Source organism: Oncorhynchus mykiss, chromosome 19, assembly GCF_013265735.2.
Source record: "Oncorhynchus mykiss isolate Arlee chromosome 19, USDA_OmykA_1.1, whole genome shotgun sequence".
NCBI lineage: Eukaryota > Metazoa > Chordata > Actinopteri > Salmoniformes > Salmonidae > Oncorhynchus > Oncorhynchus mykiss.
The window spans coordinates 61843754-61863511 of NC_048583.1; the positions used below are offsets into that span (position 1 = coordinate 61843754).

Here is a 19758-nt window from a genome sequence, read left to right on the forward strand (position 1 = left end):
TCTCTATTTCTCTTTCTTTCTCTCTCTCCCATCCCCCTTCTTCTCCCTCTCTCTATGCATTTCACATTGCAGCTGGACAATCCCCTTGTGATATGCAAACGCTAGCCACAGGTATGGATGGGTCACACACCCTTTAACCCTCTCATTGCTGAATGTACTCCACTCAGCTCCACTCCTAACCTGATCATTGCAAATGTCATCACAGCAACCAATCATTGACTTGATAACCAAGGGGTGGGCAGTTTGCTGTCCAATTGGGGCTTCAGTTATTTCAGGTTCCACTGTGAACCTCCAATCAACATATTTTTTTTTTTACTCAAGTGATATTCCTATGGGAACTGACGTTAATGTTCCAATTGCCATGGTAACTGTATCAAATCCCATTACACGGAGTACCCACAGAGATAGCATCTGCCCTCTCCTTGAGTGTCTAATGTACTATTGTATTTGTAAAGTGTGTGTCATAACAGTGTATTTGACAGTATGTGTCAGAGATATGTGATTTGAACCCAGCTCTGTATACTATCAACTACGGCAGGTCTCTTCAACGCTGGTCCTGAAGCTCTCCAGGAACAGGGTTGGAGTGAAAACCTGGAGGAGGAGGGTTCTCCAGGAACAGGGTTGGAGTGAAAACCTGGGGGGGGGGGGGTTCTCCGGGAACAGGGTTGGAGTGAAAACCTGGGGGAGGGAGGTTCTCCGGGAACAGGGTTGGAGTGAAAACCTGGGGGAGGAGGGTTCTCCAGGAACAGGGTTGGAGTGAAAACCTGGGGGAGGGGGGTTCTCCAGGAACAGGGTTGGAGTGAAAACCTGGGGGAGGGGGGTTCTCCGGGAACAGGGTTGGAGTGAAAACCTGGGGGAGGGAGGTTCTCCGGGAACAGGGTTGGAGTGAAAACCTGGGGGAGGGGGGTTCTCCATGAACAGGGTTGGAGTGAAAACCTAGGGGAGGGGGGTTCTCCAGGAACAGGGTTGGAGTGAAAACCTGGGGGAGGGGGGTTCTCCATGAACAGGGTTGGAGTGAAAACCTATTGGAGGGGGGTTCTCCAGGAACAGGGTTGGAGTGAAAACCTAGGGGAGGAGGGTTCTCCAGGAACAGGGTTGGAGTGAAAACCTGGGGGAGGGAGGTTCTCCGGGAACAGGGTTGGAGTGAAAACCTGGGGGAGGGGGGTTCTCCGGGAACAGGGTTGGAGTGAAAACCTGGGGGAGGGGGGTTCTCCATGAACAGGGTTGGAGTGAAAACCTATTGGAGGGAGGGGGTTCTCCAGGAACAGGGTTGGAGTGAAAACCTAGGGGAGGGGGGTTCTCCAGGAACAGGGTTGTAGTGAAAACCTAGGGGAGGAGGGTTCTCCAGGAACAGGGTTGGAGTGAAAACCTAGGGGAGGGGGGTTCTCCAGGAACAGGGTTGGAGTGAAAACCTAGGGGAGGAGGGTTCTCCAGGAACAGGGTTGGAGTGAAAACCTAGGGGAGGAGGGTTCTCCAGGAACAGGGTTGGAGTGAAAACCTAGGGGAGGAGGGTTCTCCAGGAACAGGGTTGGAGTGAAAACCTAGGGGAGGAGGGTTCTCCAGGAACAGGGTTGGAGTGAAAACCTATTGGAGGGTTTGTTCTCCAGGAACAGGGTTGGAGTGAAAACCTAGGGGAGGGTTTGTTCCCCAGGAACAGGGTTGGAGTGAAAACCTATTGGAGGGTTTGTTCTCCAGGAACAGGGTTGGAGTGAAAACCTACTGGAGGGGGGTTCTCCAGGAACAGGGTTGGAGTGAAAACCTAGGGGAGGGGGGTTCTCCAGGAACAGGGTTGGAGTGAAAACCTAGGGGAGGAGGGTTCTCCAGGATCAGGGTTGGAGTGAAAACCTATTGGAGGGTTTGTTCTCCAGGAACAGGGTTGGAGTGAAAACCTAGGGGAGGGGGGTTCTCCAGGAACAGGGTTGGAGTGAAAACCTAGGGGAGGAGGGTTCTCCAGGAACAGGGTTGGAGTGAAAACCTAGGGGAGGGGGGTTCTCCAGGAACAGGGTTGGAGTGAAAACCTATTGGAAGGGGGTTCTCCAGGAACAGGGTTGGAGTGAAAACCTAGGGGAGGGGGGTTCTCCAGGAACAGGGTTGGAGTGAAAACCTAGGGGAGGGGGGTTCTCCAGGAACAGGGTTGAAGTGAAAACCTAGGGGAGGGGGGTTCTCCAGGAACAGGGTTGGAGTGAAAACCTAGGGGAGGAGGGTTCTCCAGGAACAGGGTTGGAGTGAAAACCTAGGGGAGGGGGGTTCTCCAGGAACAGGGTTGGAGTGAAAACCTATTGGAGGGGGGTTCTCCAGGAACAGGGTTGGAGTGAAAACCTATTGGAGGGGGGTTCTCCAGGAACAGGGTTGTAGTGAAAACCTAGGGGAGGAGGGTTCTCCAGGAACAGGGTTGGAGTGAAAACCTAGGGGAGGGGGGTTCTCCAGGAACAGGGTTGGAGTGAAAACCTAGGGGAGGAGGGTTCTCCAGGAACAGGGTTGGAGTGAAAACCTAGGGGAGGAGGGTTCTCCAGGAACAGGGTTGGAGTGAAAACCTAGGGGAGGAGGGTTCTCCAGGAACAGGGTTGGAGTGAAAACCTAGGGGAGGAGGGTTCTCCAGGAACAGGGTTGGAGTGAAAACCTATTGGAGGGTTTGTTCTCCAGGAACAGGGTTGGAGTGAAAACCTAGGGGAGGGTTTGTTCCCCAGGAACAGGGTTGGAGTGAAAACCTATTGGAGGGTTTGTTCTCCAGGAACAGGGTTGGAGTGAAAACCTACTGGAGGGGGGTTCTCCAGGAACAGGGTTGGAGTGAAAACCTAGGGGAGGGGGGTTCTCCAGGAACAGGGTTGGAGTGAAAACCTAGGGGAGGAGGGTTCTCCAGGAACAGGGTTGGAGTGAAAACCTATTGGAGGGTTTGTTCTCCAGGAACAGGGTTGGAGTGAAAACCTAGGGGAGGGGGGTTCTCCAGGAACAGGGTTGGAGAGAAAACCTAGGGGAGGGGGGTTCTCCAGGAACAGGGTTGGAGTGAAAACCTAGGGGAGGAGGGTTCTCCAGGAACAGGGTCGGAGTGAAAACCTAGGGGAGGGGGGTTCTCCAGGAACAGGGTTGGAGTGAAAACCTATTGGAGGGGGGTTCTCCAGGAACAGGGTTGGAGTGAAAACCTATTGGAGGGGGGTTCTCCAGGAACAGGGTTGTAGTGAAAACCTAGGGGAGGAGGGTTCTCCAGGAACAGGGTTGGAGTGAAAACCTAGGGGAGGGGGGTTCTCCAGGAACAGGGTTGGAGTGAAAACCTAGGGGAGGAGGGTTCTCCAGGAACAGGGTTGGAGTGAAAACCTAGGGGAGGAGGGTTCTCCAGGAACAGGGTTGGAGTGAAAACCTAGGGGAGGAGGGTTCTCCAGGAACAGGGTTGGAGTGAAAACCTAGGGGAGGAGGGTTCTCCAGGAACAGGGTTGGAGTGAAAACCTATTGGAGGGTTTGTTCTCCAGGAACAGGGTTGGAGTGAAAACCTAGGGGAGGGTTTGTTCCCCAGGAACAGGGTTGGAGTGAAAACCTATTGGAGGGTTTGTTCTCCAGGAACAGGGTTGGAGTGAAAACCTACTGGAGGGGGGTTCTCCAGGAACAGGGTTGGAGTGAAAACCTAGGGGAGGGGGGTTCTCCAGGAACAGGGTTGGAGTGAAAACCTAGGGGAGGAGGGTTCTCCAGGAACAGGGTTGGAGTGAAAACCTATTGGAGGGTTTGTTCTCCAGGAACAGGGTTGGAGTGAAAACCTAGGGGAGGGGGGTTCTCCAGGAACAGGGTTGGAGTGAAAACCTAGGGGAGGAGGGTTCTCCAGGAACAGGGTTGGAGTGAAAACCTAGGGGAGGGGGGTTCTCCACGAACAGAGTTGGAGTGAAAACCTATTGGAAGGGGGTTCTCCAGGAACAGGGTTGGAGTGAAAACCTAGGGGAGGGGGGTGCTCCAGGAACAGGGTTGGAGTGAAAACCTAGGGGAGGGGGGTTCTCCAGGAACAGGGTTGGAGTGAAAACCTAGGGGAGGGGGGTTCTCCAGGAACAGGGTTGGAGTGAAAACCTAGGGGAGGAGGGTTCTCCAGGAACAGGGTTGGAGTGAAAACCTAGGGGAGGGGGGTTCTCCAGGAACAGGGTTGGAGTGAAAACCTATTGGAGGGGGGTTCTCCAGGAACAGGGTTGGAGTGAAAACCTAGGGGAGGAGGGTTCTCCAGGAACAGGGTTGGAGTGAAAACCTATTGGAGGGGGGTTCTCCAGGAACAGGGTTGGAGTGAAAACCTATTGGAAGGGAACCAACTCTCCAGGAACCAACTCATCATCAAGCTCTGATACTTTGAATCAGCTGTGTATTGCTGGGGCAAAACGTGTACCCAGATGGGGCCCAGGACCGAGTTTGGGAAGCTCTGCTATAGAGTACCAGTCAGGATAGAAGTCATATATTCTGGTAACACTCAAGTATTAAATGTTTGTCTTCATGTTGGTCATTGATGATACGTCCGACTACTGTTGCCTGATCCCAGATCTCATTTTGCTGTTTGGCCAACTGTTGTCGTGCCAGATTTAGAAGACTATAACTACTAAACACGATCAAGGACTTTAGCCAGTTAACTTGTTTGAATATTCTGAAACGTTTTCGTTTTTTTTTTAGAAAGATAACCTTGAAATGGTCGTGCACTAATTGACTTCAACAAACATATTCTACTGTGTGTGATCAGCCTTCTTAATGAACCAGAAAATAAAGTTATTTCTGGATGTTTATCAAAGTTAGCTGGCTAGCTCATTGATCCTACTTTGTAGTATACCTCTCTGGCTACATCACAGACACCAGTAACATAGAGTCACTTACCTCAGACTAGACCACCACCTAGCTAGCCTCTTGTCCTCTGTTACATGTCTTCACTCTGATCACACTGACCATACCTTATGATGGAAGAACCTGTGTGTGTGTGTGTACATTCTACAGTTGCCTGGTTCACCTTTGACCCCGCGTCGGCCCACCCTGACATCATCCTCTCCAACGACAACCTGACGGTGACGTGCAACAGCTACGACGACAGGGTGGTCATGGGTAATTCCGGCTTCTCCCGCGGTGTGCACTACTGGGAGATCACGGTGGATCGCTATGACAACCACCCGGACCCTGCGTTCGGGGTTGCCCGCGGCGACGTGCTGAAGGACGTGATGCTGGGGAAAGACGACAAGGCCTGGGCCATGTACGTGGACAACAACCGCTCCTGGTTCATGCACAACAACTCACACACCAACAGGTAGGTCACCTGGTACACACACACACACAACTCACACACTAACAGGTATGTCACCTGGTACACACACACACACCAACAGGTAGGTCACCTGGTACACACACACACACTAACAGGTATGTCACCTGGTACACACACACACACTAACAGGTATGTCACCTGGTGCACACACACACGACCCACACACTAACACGTATGTCACCTGGTACACACACACACTAACAGGTATGTCACCTGGTACACTCACACACTAACAGGTATGTCACCTGGTACACACACACACACACAACTCACACACCAACAGGTATGTCACCTGGTACACACACAACAACTCACACACCAGCAGGTATGTCACCTGGTACACACACACACACTAACAGGTAATAGAAATGGAGGGATAACTTAGCCACTGGCTCTCTGTGTCTCTCAATGGGGAGCTACGATATATTCTACATGTCAATCAGTGAATCAGTGTCTTGCTTCGACATACTTTAGCGTGTGAAGTATAAAATAAGATAGTAGATGAAATGTGTTGACGGATCTGTACAACATACAGAGTGTATTTTATGTTCAGGTTTATGTGTGTACCAGAGGAGGCCGCTGAGGGGAGGACGGCTCATAATGATGGGCGGGAACGGAGCGAACGGAATGGTATCAAACACCTGGAAACCATGGAAACCACGTGTTTGATGTATTTGATCCCATTCCACTGATTGGAACGAATTGCAAAAAATCGTTGGAGAATTATATCTCCCTCACTAACTTTAAGCATCAGCTGTCAGAGCAGCTTACAGATCACTGCAGCTGTTCATAGCCCATCTGTAAATAACCCACCCAACTACCTACCTCATCCCCATATTGTTTTTATTTACTTTTCTGCTCTTTTGCACACCAGTATCTCTACTTGCACATCATCATCTGCTCATCTATCACTCCGGTGTTAATTTGCTAAACTGTAATTACCTCCTTACTTCATTTGTACACATTGTATATAAACTTTTTCTATTGTGTTGTTTGTGTCGAACTGCTTTGCTTTATCTTGGCCAGGTCGCAGTTGTAAATGAGAACTTGTTCTCAACTTGCCTACCTGGTTAAATAAAGGTGTTCTCAACTAGCCTACCTGGTTAAATAAAGGTGTTCTCAACTAGCCCACCTGGTTAAATAAAGGTGTTCTCAACTAGCCTACCTGGTTAAATAAAGGTGTTCTCAACTAGCCTACCTGGTTAAATAAAGGTGTTCTCAACTAGCCTACCTGGTTAAATAAAGGTGAAATAAAATGTTTTTAAAAAATCATAAAATTCCACAGATTCCGCTCCAGTTATTACCACGAACCCGTCCTCCCCAATTAAGGTGCCACCAACCACCTGTGGTTCGTGTGTATTGTTGCTCAGTGCATAGTGTGTGTGTTGGACCTTACCCCTGTGTTTGTGTGTCTCTTCAGGACGGACGGGGGCGTCAGTGAAGAGGCTACAGTAGGAGTGTTGTTAGACTTCACCAGAGGGGTGCTCATCTTCCTCATCAACGACGAACAGCAGGGTCCTGTGGCCTTCGAAGGCATCGAGGGGATCTACTACCCTGCTGTCAGCCTCAACCGCAATGTACAGGTAACCTAGAAACAACGTAGAAACGTTACAGTCCCCAATATAGAAACAATGTTATAGCCCCAACGTAGAAACAGTGTACTAATGTTGAGGTAATGTCACCACAACAATGTCACCACAACATAGAAATACTGTTAATACCAACCTGGTAGCACCAACGTGGAAACAATGTTTTACCAGCCAGGTAGCCCCAACGTAGAAACCATTACTCCAACCAGGTAGCCCCAACGTAGAAACCATTACTCCAACCAGGGAGCCCCAACGTAGAAACCATTACTCCAACCAGGTAGCCCCAACGTAGAAACCATTACTCCAACCAGGTAGCCCCAACGTAGAAACCATTACTCCAACCAGGTAGCCCCAACGTAGAAACCATTACTCCAACCAGGTAGCCCCAACGTAGAAACCATTACTCCAACCAGGTAGCCCCAACGTAGAAACCATTACTCCAACCAGGGAGCCCCAACGTGGAAACCATTACTCCAACCAGGGAGCCCCAACGTAGAAACCATTACTCCAACCAGGTAGCCCCAACGTGGAAACCATTACTCCAACCAGGTAGCCCCAACGTAGAAACCATTACTCCAACCAGGTAGCCCCAACGTAGAAACCATTACTCCAACCAGGTAGCCCCAACGTGGAAACCATTACTCCAACCAGGGAGCCCCAACGTAGAAACCATTACTCCAACCAGGGAGCCCCAACGTAGAAACCATTACTCCAACCAGGTAGCCCCAACGTAGAAACCATTACTCCAACCAGGTAGCCCCAACGTAGAAACCATTACTCCAACCAGGTAGCCCCAACGTAGAAACCATTACTCCAACCAGGTAGCCCCAACGTGGAAACCATTACTCCAACCAGGTAGCCCCAACGTGGAAACCATTACTCCAACCAGGTAGCCCCAACGTAGAAACCATTACTCCAACCAGGTAGCCCCAACGTAGAAACCATTACTCCAACCAGGTAGCCCCAACGTAGAAACCATTACTCCAACCAGGTAGCCCCAACGTAGAAACCATTACTCCAACCAGGTAGCCCCAACGTAGAAACCATTACTCCAACCAGGTAGCCCCAACGTAGAAACCATTACTCCAACCAGGTAGCCCCAACATGGAAACCATTACTCCAACCAGGGAGCCCCAACGTAGAAACCATTACTCCAACCAGGGAGCCCCAACGTAGAAACCATTACTCCAACCAGGTAGCCCCAACGTAGAAACCATTACTCCAACCAGGGAGCCCCAACGTAGAAACCATTACTCCAACCAGGTAGCCCCAACGTGGAAACCATTACTCCAACCAGGTAGCCCCAACGTAGAAACCATTACTCCAACCAGGTAGCGTCTCCGGAGCAGAGAAAAGTCTGAAGAAGCTACACAATAGAGTCTATGAATATGTATGAAATTATCCCTGCCTGTAGACAGACAGCGTCCTCATCTATATTTATCTGTATTGGTGACAGCAATGATGTGTTTGCTGACACCAGCAGCAGTAACGTTGATAGCTGTCTCGTTTCTCATTCAGCTCAACAGCTCCACCTGGTGGTCAATACAGTAATGATGTGTTTGCTGACACCAGCAGCAGTAACGTTGATAGCTGTCTAGTTTCTCATTCAGCTCAACAGCTCCACCTGGTGGTCAATACAGTAATGATGTGTTTGCTGACACCAGCAGCAGTAACGTTGATAGCTGTCTAATTTCTCATTCAGCTCAACAGCTCCACCTGGTGGTCAATACTTTGAATGACATGTTTTCTTCAGCTCGTTCTATCTACTTGGGAAATATATACTATTTTTTTGCTGCAAGGATATGATGATGATGATGATGAGGAGGAGGATGGTGATGATGAGGAGGAGGAAGAGGAGGAGGATGATGATGATGATGAGGAAGAGGAGGAGGATGGTGATGATGATAATGAGGAAGAGGAGGAGGAGGAGGGTGATGATGATGAGGAGGAAGAGGAGGATGGTGATGATGATGATGAGGAAGAGGAGGAGTAGGGTGATGATGATGATGATGATGGCAATGTTTGTCCTGTGTTCTGTAGGTGACCCTGCACACCGGCCTGCCCATTCCTGACTTCTACACACCAGGGGAAGCAGACCTGTCTGGCTCAGTGTGTTAAGGAGTTGACTCAGCACTGCAGTGAAGCAAGACAATGTCGGTGTCCCAAATGGCACCCTATTCCCTATATAGTGCACTACATTAGACCAGAGCCCTATTCCCTATATAGTGCACTACATTAGACCAGAGCCCTATTCCCTACATAGTGCACTACTTTAGACCAGGGCCCTATAGAACCCTATTCCCTATATAGTGCACTACTTTAGACCAGAGCCCTATAGAACCAACCCTATTCCCTACATAGTGCACTACATTAGACCAGGACTCTATAGAACTCTATTCCCTACATAGTGCTCTACATTAGACCAGGGCTCTATAGACTACTATTCCCTATATAGTGCACTACTTTAGACCAGAGCCCTATAGAACCCTATTCCCTACATAGTGCACTACTTTTAACCATGGCCCCATAGGGAATTTATAAGGAATAGGGAGCCATTTGGTACTCAGAAAGGCACCAGGCTGCTCAATTTCTGGGCTCTCTAGGGTTATGTCCCAAATTGCACCCTATTCCCTATATTTGGCACTATTTTTGTCCAGACTTGTGCCAAAGGTATTGCATTACATAGGAATAAGGTGGGATTTTAGATGTACCCAGGAGGGTTAATTTAACTCACAGCCATGTACACAACACAACACCACGCCCTCCTTTCCCTTTCCTCTATAGACCAACCAGCCGCATCGTCTTACATCAGATAGAGCAATCTTTGCCTGTCGATCGCGGGACTAGTGTTGGGTTGGAGTGACGTCGACTGACAACGCTCCTGACCCCTGAACTCTACAGATCACCAGACGGTCCAGACCCATAGCCTTGACTGTACAGTACACGACTCTCAATACTGAGCCATACATGTATATACTGCTCCGTAACCATGGCTACTCAGCCATACGTGTACATACATACTGCTCCGTAACCATGGATACTCAGCCATACATGTATATACTGCTCCGTAACCATGGATACTCAGCCATACATGTACATACATACATACTGCTCCGTAACCATGGATATTCAGCCATACATGTACATGTAGGCTGCTCCGTAACCGTGGATACTCAGCCATACATGTATATACTGCTCTGTAACCATGGATACTCAGCCATACATGTACATACAGACTGCTCCATAACCATGCTCTGTAACCATGGATACTCCGCCATACATGTACAAACATCCTGCTCCATAACCATGGACACCTGGAACTCTTACCTGGAAATGGAACTCTGAGCTTACTGTCCTGTCTTAACATGTAAATTATTATGATTGGGTTAAAGTGAACCAGCTTCATCCATCTAACCAATCAAAGAAGACTACTACTCATCACCAGACTCCAGAACCCTGCCCTGTTAGTTCTGGTTCTAGAACTCTGTAGAGGACAACAATGTTATCATAGACTTACAGGGACAATTAGGGTTTTGATTCATTTCATATCAATTCCAGTTCATTCAGAAAATAAACCCAAATTCAATTCCAAATTTTCCTCATTGAAGAGAGTTGGTATTGAAATTTCTGAATACTTTCTGAATTAACTGGATTTGAAATGGAATTAACCCCATAACCACCCTGTGTTGTATCCACCATAACAACCCTGTGTTGTATCCACCATAACAACCCTGTGTTGTATCCACCATAACAACTCTGTGTTGTATCCACCATAACAACCCTGTGTTGTATCCACCATAACAACTCTGTGTTGTATCCACCATAACAACCCTGTGTTGTATCCACCATAACAACCCTGTGTTGTATCCACCATAACAACTCTGTGTTGTATCCACCATAACAACTCTGTGTTGTATCCACCATAACAACCCTGTGTTGTATCCACCATAACAACCCTGTGTTGTATCCACCATAACAACCCTGTGTTGTATCCACCATAACAACTCTGTGTTGTATCCACCATAACAACTCTGTGTTGTATCCACCATAACAACTCTGTGTTGTATCCACCATAACAACCCTGTGTTGTATCCACGATAACAACCCTGTGTTGTATCCACCATAACAACCCTGTGTTGTATCCACCATAACAACCCTGTGTTGTATCCACCATAACAACCCTGTGTTGTATCCACCATAACAACCATAACAACCCTGTGTTGTATCTGTCCATAACAACCATAACAACCCTGTGTTGTATCTGTCCATAACAACCCTGTGTTGTATCCACCATAACAACTCTGTGTTGTATCCACCATAACAACCCTGTGTTGTATCCACGATAACAACCCTGTGTTGTATCCACCATAACAACCCTGTGTTGTATCCACCATAACAACCCTGTGTTGTATCCACCATAACAACCCTGTGTTGTATCTGTCCATAACAACCCTGTGTTGTATCCCCCATAACAACCCTGTGTTGTATCCACCATAACCACCATAATAACCCTGTGTTGTATCCACCATAATAACCCTGTGTTGTATCCACCATAACAACCCTGTGTTGTATCCACCATAACAACCCTGTGTTGTATCCACCATAACAACCCTGTGTTGTATCCACCATAACAACTCTGTGTTGTATCCACCATAATAACCCTGTGTTGTATCCACCATAACAACCCTGTGTTGTATCCACCATAACAACCCTGTGTTGTATCCACCATAATAACCCTGTATTGTATCCACCATAACAACCCTGTGTTGTATCCACCATAACAACCCTGTGTTGTATCCACCATAACAACCCTGTGTTGTATCCACCATAACAACCCTGTGTTGTATCCACCATAACAACCCTGTGTTGTATCCACCATATCCATCATAACAACCCTGTGTTGTATCCACCATAACAACCCTGTGTTGTATCCACCATAACAACCCTGTGTTGTATTCACCATAACAACCCTGTGTTGTATCTGTCCATAACAACCCTGTGTTGTATTCACCATAACAACCCTGTGTTGTATCCACCATAACAACCCTGTGTTGTATCCACCATAACAACCCTGTGTTGTATCCACCATAACAACTCTGTGTTGTATCCACCATAACAACCCTGTGTTGTATCCACCATAACAACTCTGTGTTGTATCCACCATAACAACTCTGTGTTGTATCCACCATAACAACTCTGTGTTGTATCCACCATAACAACCCTGTGTTGTATCCACCATAACAACCCTGTGTTGTATCCACCATAACAACCCTGTGTTGTATCTGTCCATAACAACCCTGTGTTGTATCTGTCCATAACAACCCTGTGTTGTATCCACCATAACAACTCTGTGTTGTATCCACCATAACCACCCTGTGTTATATCCACCATAACAACCCTGTGTTGTATCTGTCCATAACAACCCTGTGTTGTATCCACCATAACAACCCTGTGTTGTATCTGTCCATAACAACCCTGTGTTGTATCCACCATAACAACTCTGTGTTGTATCCACCATAACAACCCTGTGTTGTATCCACCATAACAACTCTGTGTTGTATCTGTCCATAACAACCCTGTGTTGTATCCACCATAACAACCCTGTGTTGTATCCACCATAACAACCCTGTGTTGTATCCACCATAACAACCCTGTGTTGTATCCACCATAACAACTCTGTGTTGTATCCACCATAACAACCATAACAACCCTGTGTTGTATCCACCATAACAACCCTGTGTTGTATCCACCATAACAACCCTGTGTTGTATCCACGATAACAACCCTGTGTTGTATCCACCATAACAACCCTGTGTTGTATCCACCATAACAACCCTGTGTTGTATCCACCATAACAACCCTGTGTTGTATCCACCATAACAACCCTGTGTTGTATCTGTCCATAACAACCCTGTGTTGTATCCACCATAACCACCATAATAACCCTGTGTTGTATCTGTCCATAACAACCCTGTGTTGTATCCACCATAACCACCATAATAACCCTGTGTTGTATCCACCATAACAACCCTGTGTTGTATCCACCATAACCACCATAATAACCCTGTGTTGTATCCACCATAACCACCATAATAACCCTGTGTTGTATCCACCATAACAACCCTGTGTTGTATCCACCATAACAACCCTGTGTTGTATCCACCATAACAACCCTGTGTTGTATCCACCATAACAACTCTGTGTTGTATCCACCATAACAACCCTGTGTTTTATCCACCATAACAACCCTGTGTTGTATCTGTCCATAACAACCCTGTGTTGTATTCACCATAACAACCCTGTGTTGTATCCACCATAACAACCCTGTGTTGTATCCACCATAACAACCCTGTGTTATATCCACCATAACAACCCTGTGTTGTATCTGCGAGTCATAGTAATAACTCTGTGGTCTCTAAATGTTGCCATGGTGATGTTCTACTGCTATACTACTGCTATACACCCCCCCCCCCCCCTTTTATGACAGCCAGGGACAGCAGCAGAGGACTGAAGAGACCAGTACCTACCTGTAGAAGGCTGACGGTGACCGATGCACTGATCCCTGACAGAAAGCAATGGGTTGCATCCCAAAAGGGCAATTATTTCTCATAGATGTGTGCTGTTCTCAAACTGACCCATAGGGCTCTGGTGAAAAGTAGTGTACTACGTAGAGAATAGGTTGTCATTTGTGACTCAGACATGGACCGTAATTGCTATTGTATTCTGTAAATGAGACGCTACCAGTGGCTTTGCTTGTGTGAACCTCAACCTCATCCATAGTTTGTAACCATTCTAACGAGAGAGTCGACTTATTCTATTCTACTACTGGAAGTAAGCAGGTGTTTATTTATTGACCCTATCGGGCGTCCCAAATGGGTTACTTATTGACCCTATCGGGCGTCCCAAATGGGTTATTTATTGATCCTATTGGGCGTCCCAAATGGGTTATTTATTGATCCTATTGGGCGTCCCAAATGGGTTATTTATTGATCCTATCGGGTGTCCCAAATGGGTTATTTATTGATCCTATTGGGCGTCCCAAATGGGTTATTTATTGATCCTATCGGGTGTCCCAAATGGGTTATTTATTGATCCTATTGGGCGTCCCAAATGGGTTATTTATTGATCCTATCGGGTGTCCCAAATGGGTTATTTATTGATCCTATTGGGCGTCCCAAATGGGTTATTTATTGATCCTATTGGGTGTCCCAAATGGGTTATTTATTGATCCTATCGGGCGTCCCAAATGGGTTATTTATTGACCCTATCGGGCGTCCCAAATGGGTTATTTATTGACCCTATTGGGCGTCCCAAATGGGTTATTTATTGACCCTATCGGGCGTCCCAAATGGGTTATTTATTGATCCTATTGGGCGTCCCAAATGGGTTATTTATTGACCCTATCGGGCGTCCCAAATGGGTTATTTATTGATCCTATTGGGCGTCCCAAATGGGTTATTTATTGATCCTATCGGGCGTCCCAAATGGGTTATTTATTGACCCTATCGGGCGTCCCAAATGGGACCTAATTTCTTATATAATGAACTACAGTATATAATGAATAGGATGTCATTTCAGACGTCTCACCGTCTGTTTCTCCAGCTGTCAATGATGTTTCTACGCGCTGAATATAGAGAATATAGAGAATAGGCTACGTGCTAAAATGGTACCCTATTGCCTACATAGGGCCTATAGGGTTCTGGTTCTAAGTAGAGGGCTGTGTAGAGAATAGGGTACCCTATTGCCTACATAGGGCCTATAGGGTTCTGGTTCTAAGTAGAGGGCTGTGTAGAGAATAGGGTACCCTATTGCCTACATAGGGCCTATAGGGTTCTGGTTCTAAGTAAAGGGCTGTGTAGAGAATAGGGTACCCTTTGGGATCTATCCACTGGCAGCTGGCAAGAGGCTCTATAATTACACCAGATTTAGTAGTATTATTGTTTTTAAACAGTTTTATTTTGCTATCAGTAGGACCGGTAGTATGTGGGGAGGGGGGGGGGGGGGGTGGTCATTGGGGTGATGATGATGTTGGTGACCAACAACAATGAAAATGTTTGGATGTTTTCCCCCTCCTACATTACAGGTTATTGTGAATAAGGTGGCACGACGACACAGCATACTAATACTCTTACTGTAGGTGGTTGAATCATAGGATGATTCCTGAATGGAACCCTATGAATCATAGGATGATTCCTAAATGGAACCCTATGAATCATAGGATGATTCCTAAATGGAACCCTATGAATCACAGGATGATTCCTGAATGGAACCCTATGAATCATAGGATGCTTCCTAAATGGAACCCTATGAATCATAGGATGATTCCTGAATGGAACCCTATGAATCATATGATGATTCCCGAATGGAACCCTATGAATCATAGGATGATTCCTGAATGGAACCCTATGAATCATATGATGATTCCTGAATGGAACGATATTTCCTTTATAGTACACTACTTTTTTAACTAAAGGGGGTCTATGGTGAAAAGTAGTGCACTAGGTAAGGAATAGGGTGCCACTTATGAGTCCTGAATAGTTTTTGTACTATCATTCATGAAAATGTTCTTATGTTGAGGAGATGGATATAGATGTATTAGTTATTCACGTCGTTAGTTATTGATGTTATTAGTTACGTTCGGACAGAGAGCATTTTCGTTGGGGATTTTCCACGTTTACATCACTGTTGTTCCTTATTTTTGTAACTTTAATTCTGAATTTAATAATGAAAGGGAATATATCCCATGAGGTGCTGTTTCGTGTCATTAAAAGCTGTAAAGTGGTCTGATGTGTGCTGCTGCTCTCAAACTGTACAGTAAATAGAGATATAGCCTGGGTACCAGTCTGTTTGTGCTATCATTCCACTCTTTGTCAACAAGTTTGGCTTGACAAGTAATGGCGAAGAACACAAAGGAAACTGGTACCCAGGCTAGCGCTAGTGGTTGATGGGGCTGCAGAAAACAAAGACAGGATTTAAAGGTGCTCTCCCTTGTTTTGAGCTTCATAGTTGTTCCTTTTTATACCTAGAAACACTTGATAAACCGATTATAGTCTTTACCTCAGCACACGGCCGCTGCATCCCAAACGGCTCCCTGTTTAGTGCACTACTTTTGATTGGGATCTGGTCTAAAGTAGTGCACTTTATAGGGAATAGGGTACCACTTGAGACATACATACGGTGAGATTAGTGACACTTGTCATTCGCCCTGACTTAGTGTACAGCTCTCTGGGCTGTCATATTGAGCCCTTTAAAATCCCCGTGGGGCCAACTACAGTATTTCCAAGAGAATTCCAGGGCCATGGTAAGAGGATGCTGCACTGATGTCTTGAGGCATTCTCTTTGTAAGCATTTCCATGTATTGGATGTCATTAGGAATCATACAAAGCCTACTGTATCGCAGGGTGATTTAGGAATCATTCGAAGCCTACTGTATTGCAGGGTGATTTAGGAATCATTCGAAGCCTACTGTATTGCAGGGTGATTTAGGAATCATACAAAAGCCTACTGTATTGCAGGGTGATTTAGGAATCATACAAAAGCCTACTGTATTGCAGGGTGATTTAGGAATCATACAAAGCCTACTATATCGCAGGGTGATTTAGGAATCATACAAAAGCCTACTATATCGCAGGGTGATTTAGGAATCATACAAAAGCCTACTATATCGCAGGGTGATTTAGGAATCATACAAAGCCTACTGTATTGCAGGGTGATTTAGGAATCATACAAAGCCTACTGTATTGCAGGGTGATTTAGGAATCATACAAAAGCCTACTATATCGTAGGGTGATTTAGGAATCATACAAAGCCTACTGTATTGCAGGGTGATTTAGGAATCATTCGAAGCCTACTGTATTGCAGGGTGATTTAGGAATCATACAAAAGCCTACTATATCGCAGGGTGATTTAGGAATCATACAAAGCCTACTGTATTGCAGGGTGATTTAGGAATCATACAAAGCCTACTGTTATGCAGGGTGGTTTAGATACAGTCATCATCCATCTTCCAACTGCTTTTTATTTTGGGCGTTGACTGAGAGGAAGGCCAACATTTAACCAGGACTACAGGAACAGTAGACCAAGTGTAACCATGACTACCAGAGCAGTAGGCCTAGTGTAACCATGACTACAGGAACAGTTGGCCTAGTGTAACTATGACTACAGGAGCAGTAGACCAAGTGTAACCGTGACTACCGGAGCAGTAGACCTAGTGTAACCATGACTACAGGAACAGTTGGCCTAGTGTAACTATGACTACAGGAGCAGTAGGCCAAGTGTAACCATGACTACTGGAGCAGTAGGCCTAGTGTAATCATGACTACTGGAGCAGTAGGCCTGGTGTAACCATGACTACAGAAACAGTTGGCCAAGTGTAACTATGACTACAGGAGCAGTAGACCAAGTGTAACCATGACTACAGGAACAGTTGGCCTAATGTAACCATGACTACAGGAGCAGTAGGCCTAGTGTAACCATGACTACCGGAGCAGTAGGCCTAGTATAACCATGACTACAGGAACAGTTGGCCTAGTGTAACCATTACTACCGGAGCAGTAGACCTAGTGTAACCATGACTACAGGAACAGTTGGCCTAGTGTAACTATGACTACAGGAGCAGTAGGCCAAGTGTAATCATGACTACTGGAGCAGTAGGCCTGGTGTAACCATGACTACAGGAACAGTTGGCCTAATGTAACCATGACTACAGGAGCAGTAGGCCTAGTGTAACCATGACTACCGGAGCAGTAGGCCTAGTATAACCATGACTACAGGAACAGTTGGCCTAGTGTAACCATTACTACCGGAGCAGTAGACCTAGTGTAACCATGACTACCGGAGCAGTAGACCTAGTGTAACCATGACTACCGGAGCAGAAGACCTGGGGTAACCATGACTACCGGAGCAGTAGACCTGGTGTAACCATGACTACTGGAGCAGTAGCCCTAGTGTAACCATGACAACTGGAGCAGTAGGCCTAGTGTAACCATGACAACTGGAGCAGTAGGCATAGTGTAACCATGACTACCGGAGCAGTATCCCTAGTGTAACCATGACTACCGGAGCAGTAGGCCTAGTGTAACCATGACTACCGGAGCAGTAGACCCAGTGTAACAATGACTACTGGAGCAGTAGCCCTAGTGTAACCATGACTACCAGAGCAGTAGACCTAGTGTAACCATGACTACCGGAGCAGTAGACCTAGTGTAACCATGACTACTGGAGCAGTAGACCTAGTGTAACCATGACTACCGGAGCAGTAGACCTAGTGTAACCATGACTACCGGAGCAGTAGACCTAGGGTTAGGCTATAAAGGGGGAAGCACAATGCAACTCCAGACCTATAGAGGGGTAACATGGGCTGCCTGGTCTTGCTGCTTGACTGAGTTAAATCTTCATTAATACCACTGCCAACTCTCTAAACACTCAGTTGTTTTTTTGTCTGCCTCTTTTGTTGAGTCATTATGGAGGCTACTAGACAGAATTCACTTTGGTCCTTACCGCAGGTGCACTCTGCCCAAAATATCCTCACAGACCTATGGAGAGAGAGAGAGAGAAAGAGAGTGGGTCAGAGAGAGAGACAGAGTGTGGGGGGGGGGGGGGGGGGTCATCTAGGATCCAGGCCAAGTAAAGACAAAGATGGTAATTACCCTAGGATCCAGGCCAAGTAAAGACAAAGATGGTAATTATCCTAGGATGTAGGCCAAATAAAGACCAAGATGGTAATTATCCTAGGATGTAGGCCAAATAAAGACCAAGATGGTAATTATCCTAGGATGTAGGCCAAATAAAGACCAAGATGGTAATTATCCTAGGATGTAGGCCAAATAAAGACCAAGATGGTAATTATCCTAGGATGTAGGCCAAGTAAAGACAAAGATGGTAATTATCCTAGGATGTAGGCCAAGTAAAGACCAAGATGGTAATTATCCTAGGATGTAGGCCAAATAAAGACCAAGATGGTAATTATCCTAGGATGTAGGCCAAATTAAAGACATATGGCCGTGGTTCATAACTCTTCCAGCATACACAGTAGATGTTCATTCAGCCCTCTTTCTGCAAGCTTGTTGTTATACAATTTTGAGACTGACATATTGATATTTGATTCGAGCCAATACAGTTTGTAGATAACTGTCGGTAAGCATCAACTTGAATTAAGATATATATTTGAATGAAGGTCGATGTTGAACCATTGGTGTTATTCATCCATACTCATTTTAATTGATGTCTAAACCAGCTGTAGACGAAGGTGTCTAATCATTTGAGTCAGATAGACGGTGCCCACCCTCGAGTCGGTGAGTTTAAAATCAAATAAAAAGTATTTGTGGTGAATCAACAAACAAAAAAAGTAAGTCTATCCCTTAGTCCCTCAACACATCTTTATTTTACTGTCCTAATTTATAATTCTAGAAATGTGCATACAGTCGCTGGGCGACATTGGCAGTTTATTTCAATATACAGTATAGAGTTATAGCCTACCCTATGCTGCGCATGCAGAGCGTGCGTCAGACAATGGTCGTTTAACATCCAATGTTTGGCAGATTATATAAATGTTGGAATGTCCTTTAAGCATTGTTCTAATTTACATATACTAGCCTACTTGCTTATACGTACAGTACACCGAGTGTACAAAACGTAAAACGCTTGCTTGGGTTTTTCACACTCGGCAGTTTCCCGTGTGTATCAAGAATGGTCCGTCACCCAAAGGACATCCAGACAATTTGACATCACTGTGGGAAGCATTGGAGTTGACATGGTCGGGGGGGTGTAACTCAATATTAGGAAGGTGTCCATAATGTTTTGTACACTCAGTGTTGTAGTCGATAAAGACACATTATGATATTATTGTTATTATTGGAAGTGTTACTATTACTGATCTCTTGGTGTTTTCTGTATTAATGA

General features: G+C 46.1%; 2 protein-coding genes across 5 annotated transcripts in view; one reads left to right on the forward strand and one right to left on the reverse strand.

The window, feature by feature from the left end:
- trim9 (tripartite motif containing 9) overlaps positions 1 to 9128 on the forward strand; it is a 106744-nt gene extending 97616 nt beyond the window's left edge. For 2 of the 4 annotated variants that reach the window (XM_036955298.1, XM_036955300.1), the window contains 4 exons: positions 73 to 111; positions 4948 to 5251; positions 6690 to 6852; positions 8899 to 9128. In XM_036955298.1, the coding sequence (XP_036811193.1) occupies positions 73 to 111; positions 4948 to 5251; positions 6690 to 6852; positions 8899 to 8976 (584 nt within the window). In that variant the 3' untranslated portion in view covers positions 8977 to 9128. The remainder of the gene's footprint in view (positions 1 to 72; positions 112 to 4947; positions 5252 to 6689; positions 6853 to 8898) is intronic. The other 2 variants (XM_036955299.1, XM_036955301.1) reach the window with 1 other exon arrangement.
- Positions 9129 to 10441: 1313 nt separating this feature from the next.
- LOC118941520 lies at positions 10442 to 12134 on the reverse strand. The gene is made up of 2 exons (XM_036955309.1): positions 11644 to 12134; positions 10442 to 11063 (listed from the first exon to the last, which is right to left on the reverse strand). The coding sequence occupies exons 1-2, from the start codon at positions 12120 to 12122 to the stop codon at positions 10523 to 10525; spliced, it is 1020 nt and encodes a 339-aa protein (XP_036811204.1). The 5' UTR covers positions 12123 to 12134; the 3' UTR covers positions 10442 to 10522.
- Positions 12135 to 19758: the final 7624 nt, after the last annotated feature.

Excerpts from the sequence above, each read along its gene's own strand:
- LOC118941520 (XM_036955309.1), bottom strand. The coding sequence starts at position 12,122 with ATGGTGGATACAACACAGGGTTGTTATGGTGGATACAACACAGGGTTG. Across the intron at positions 11,064-11,643 it reads TATGGTGGATACAACACAGG|GTTGTTATGGTGGATACAAC; the intron begins GTTGTTATGGTG and ends AGGGTTGTTATG.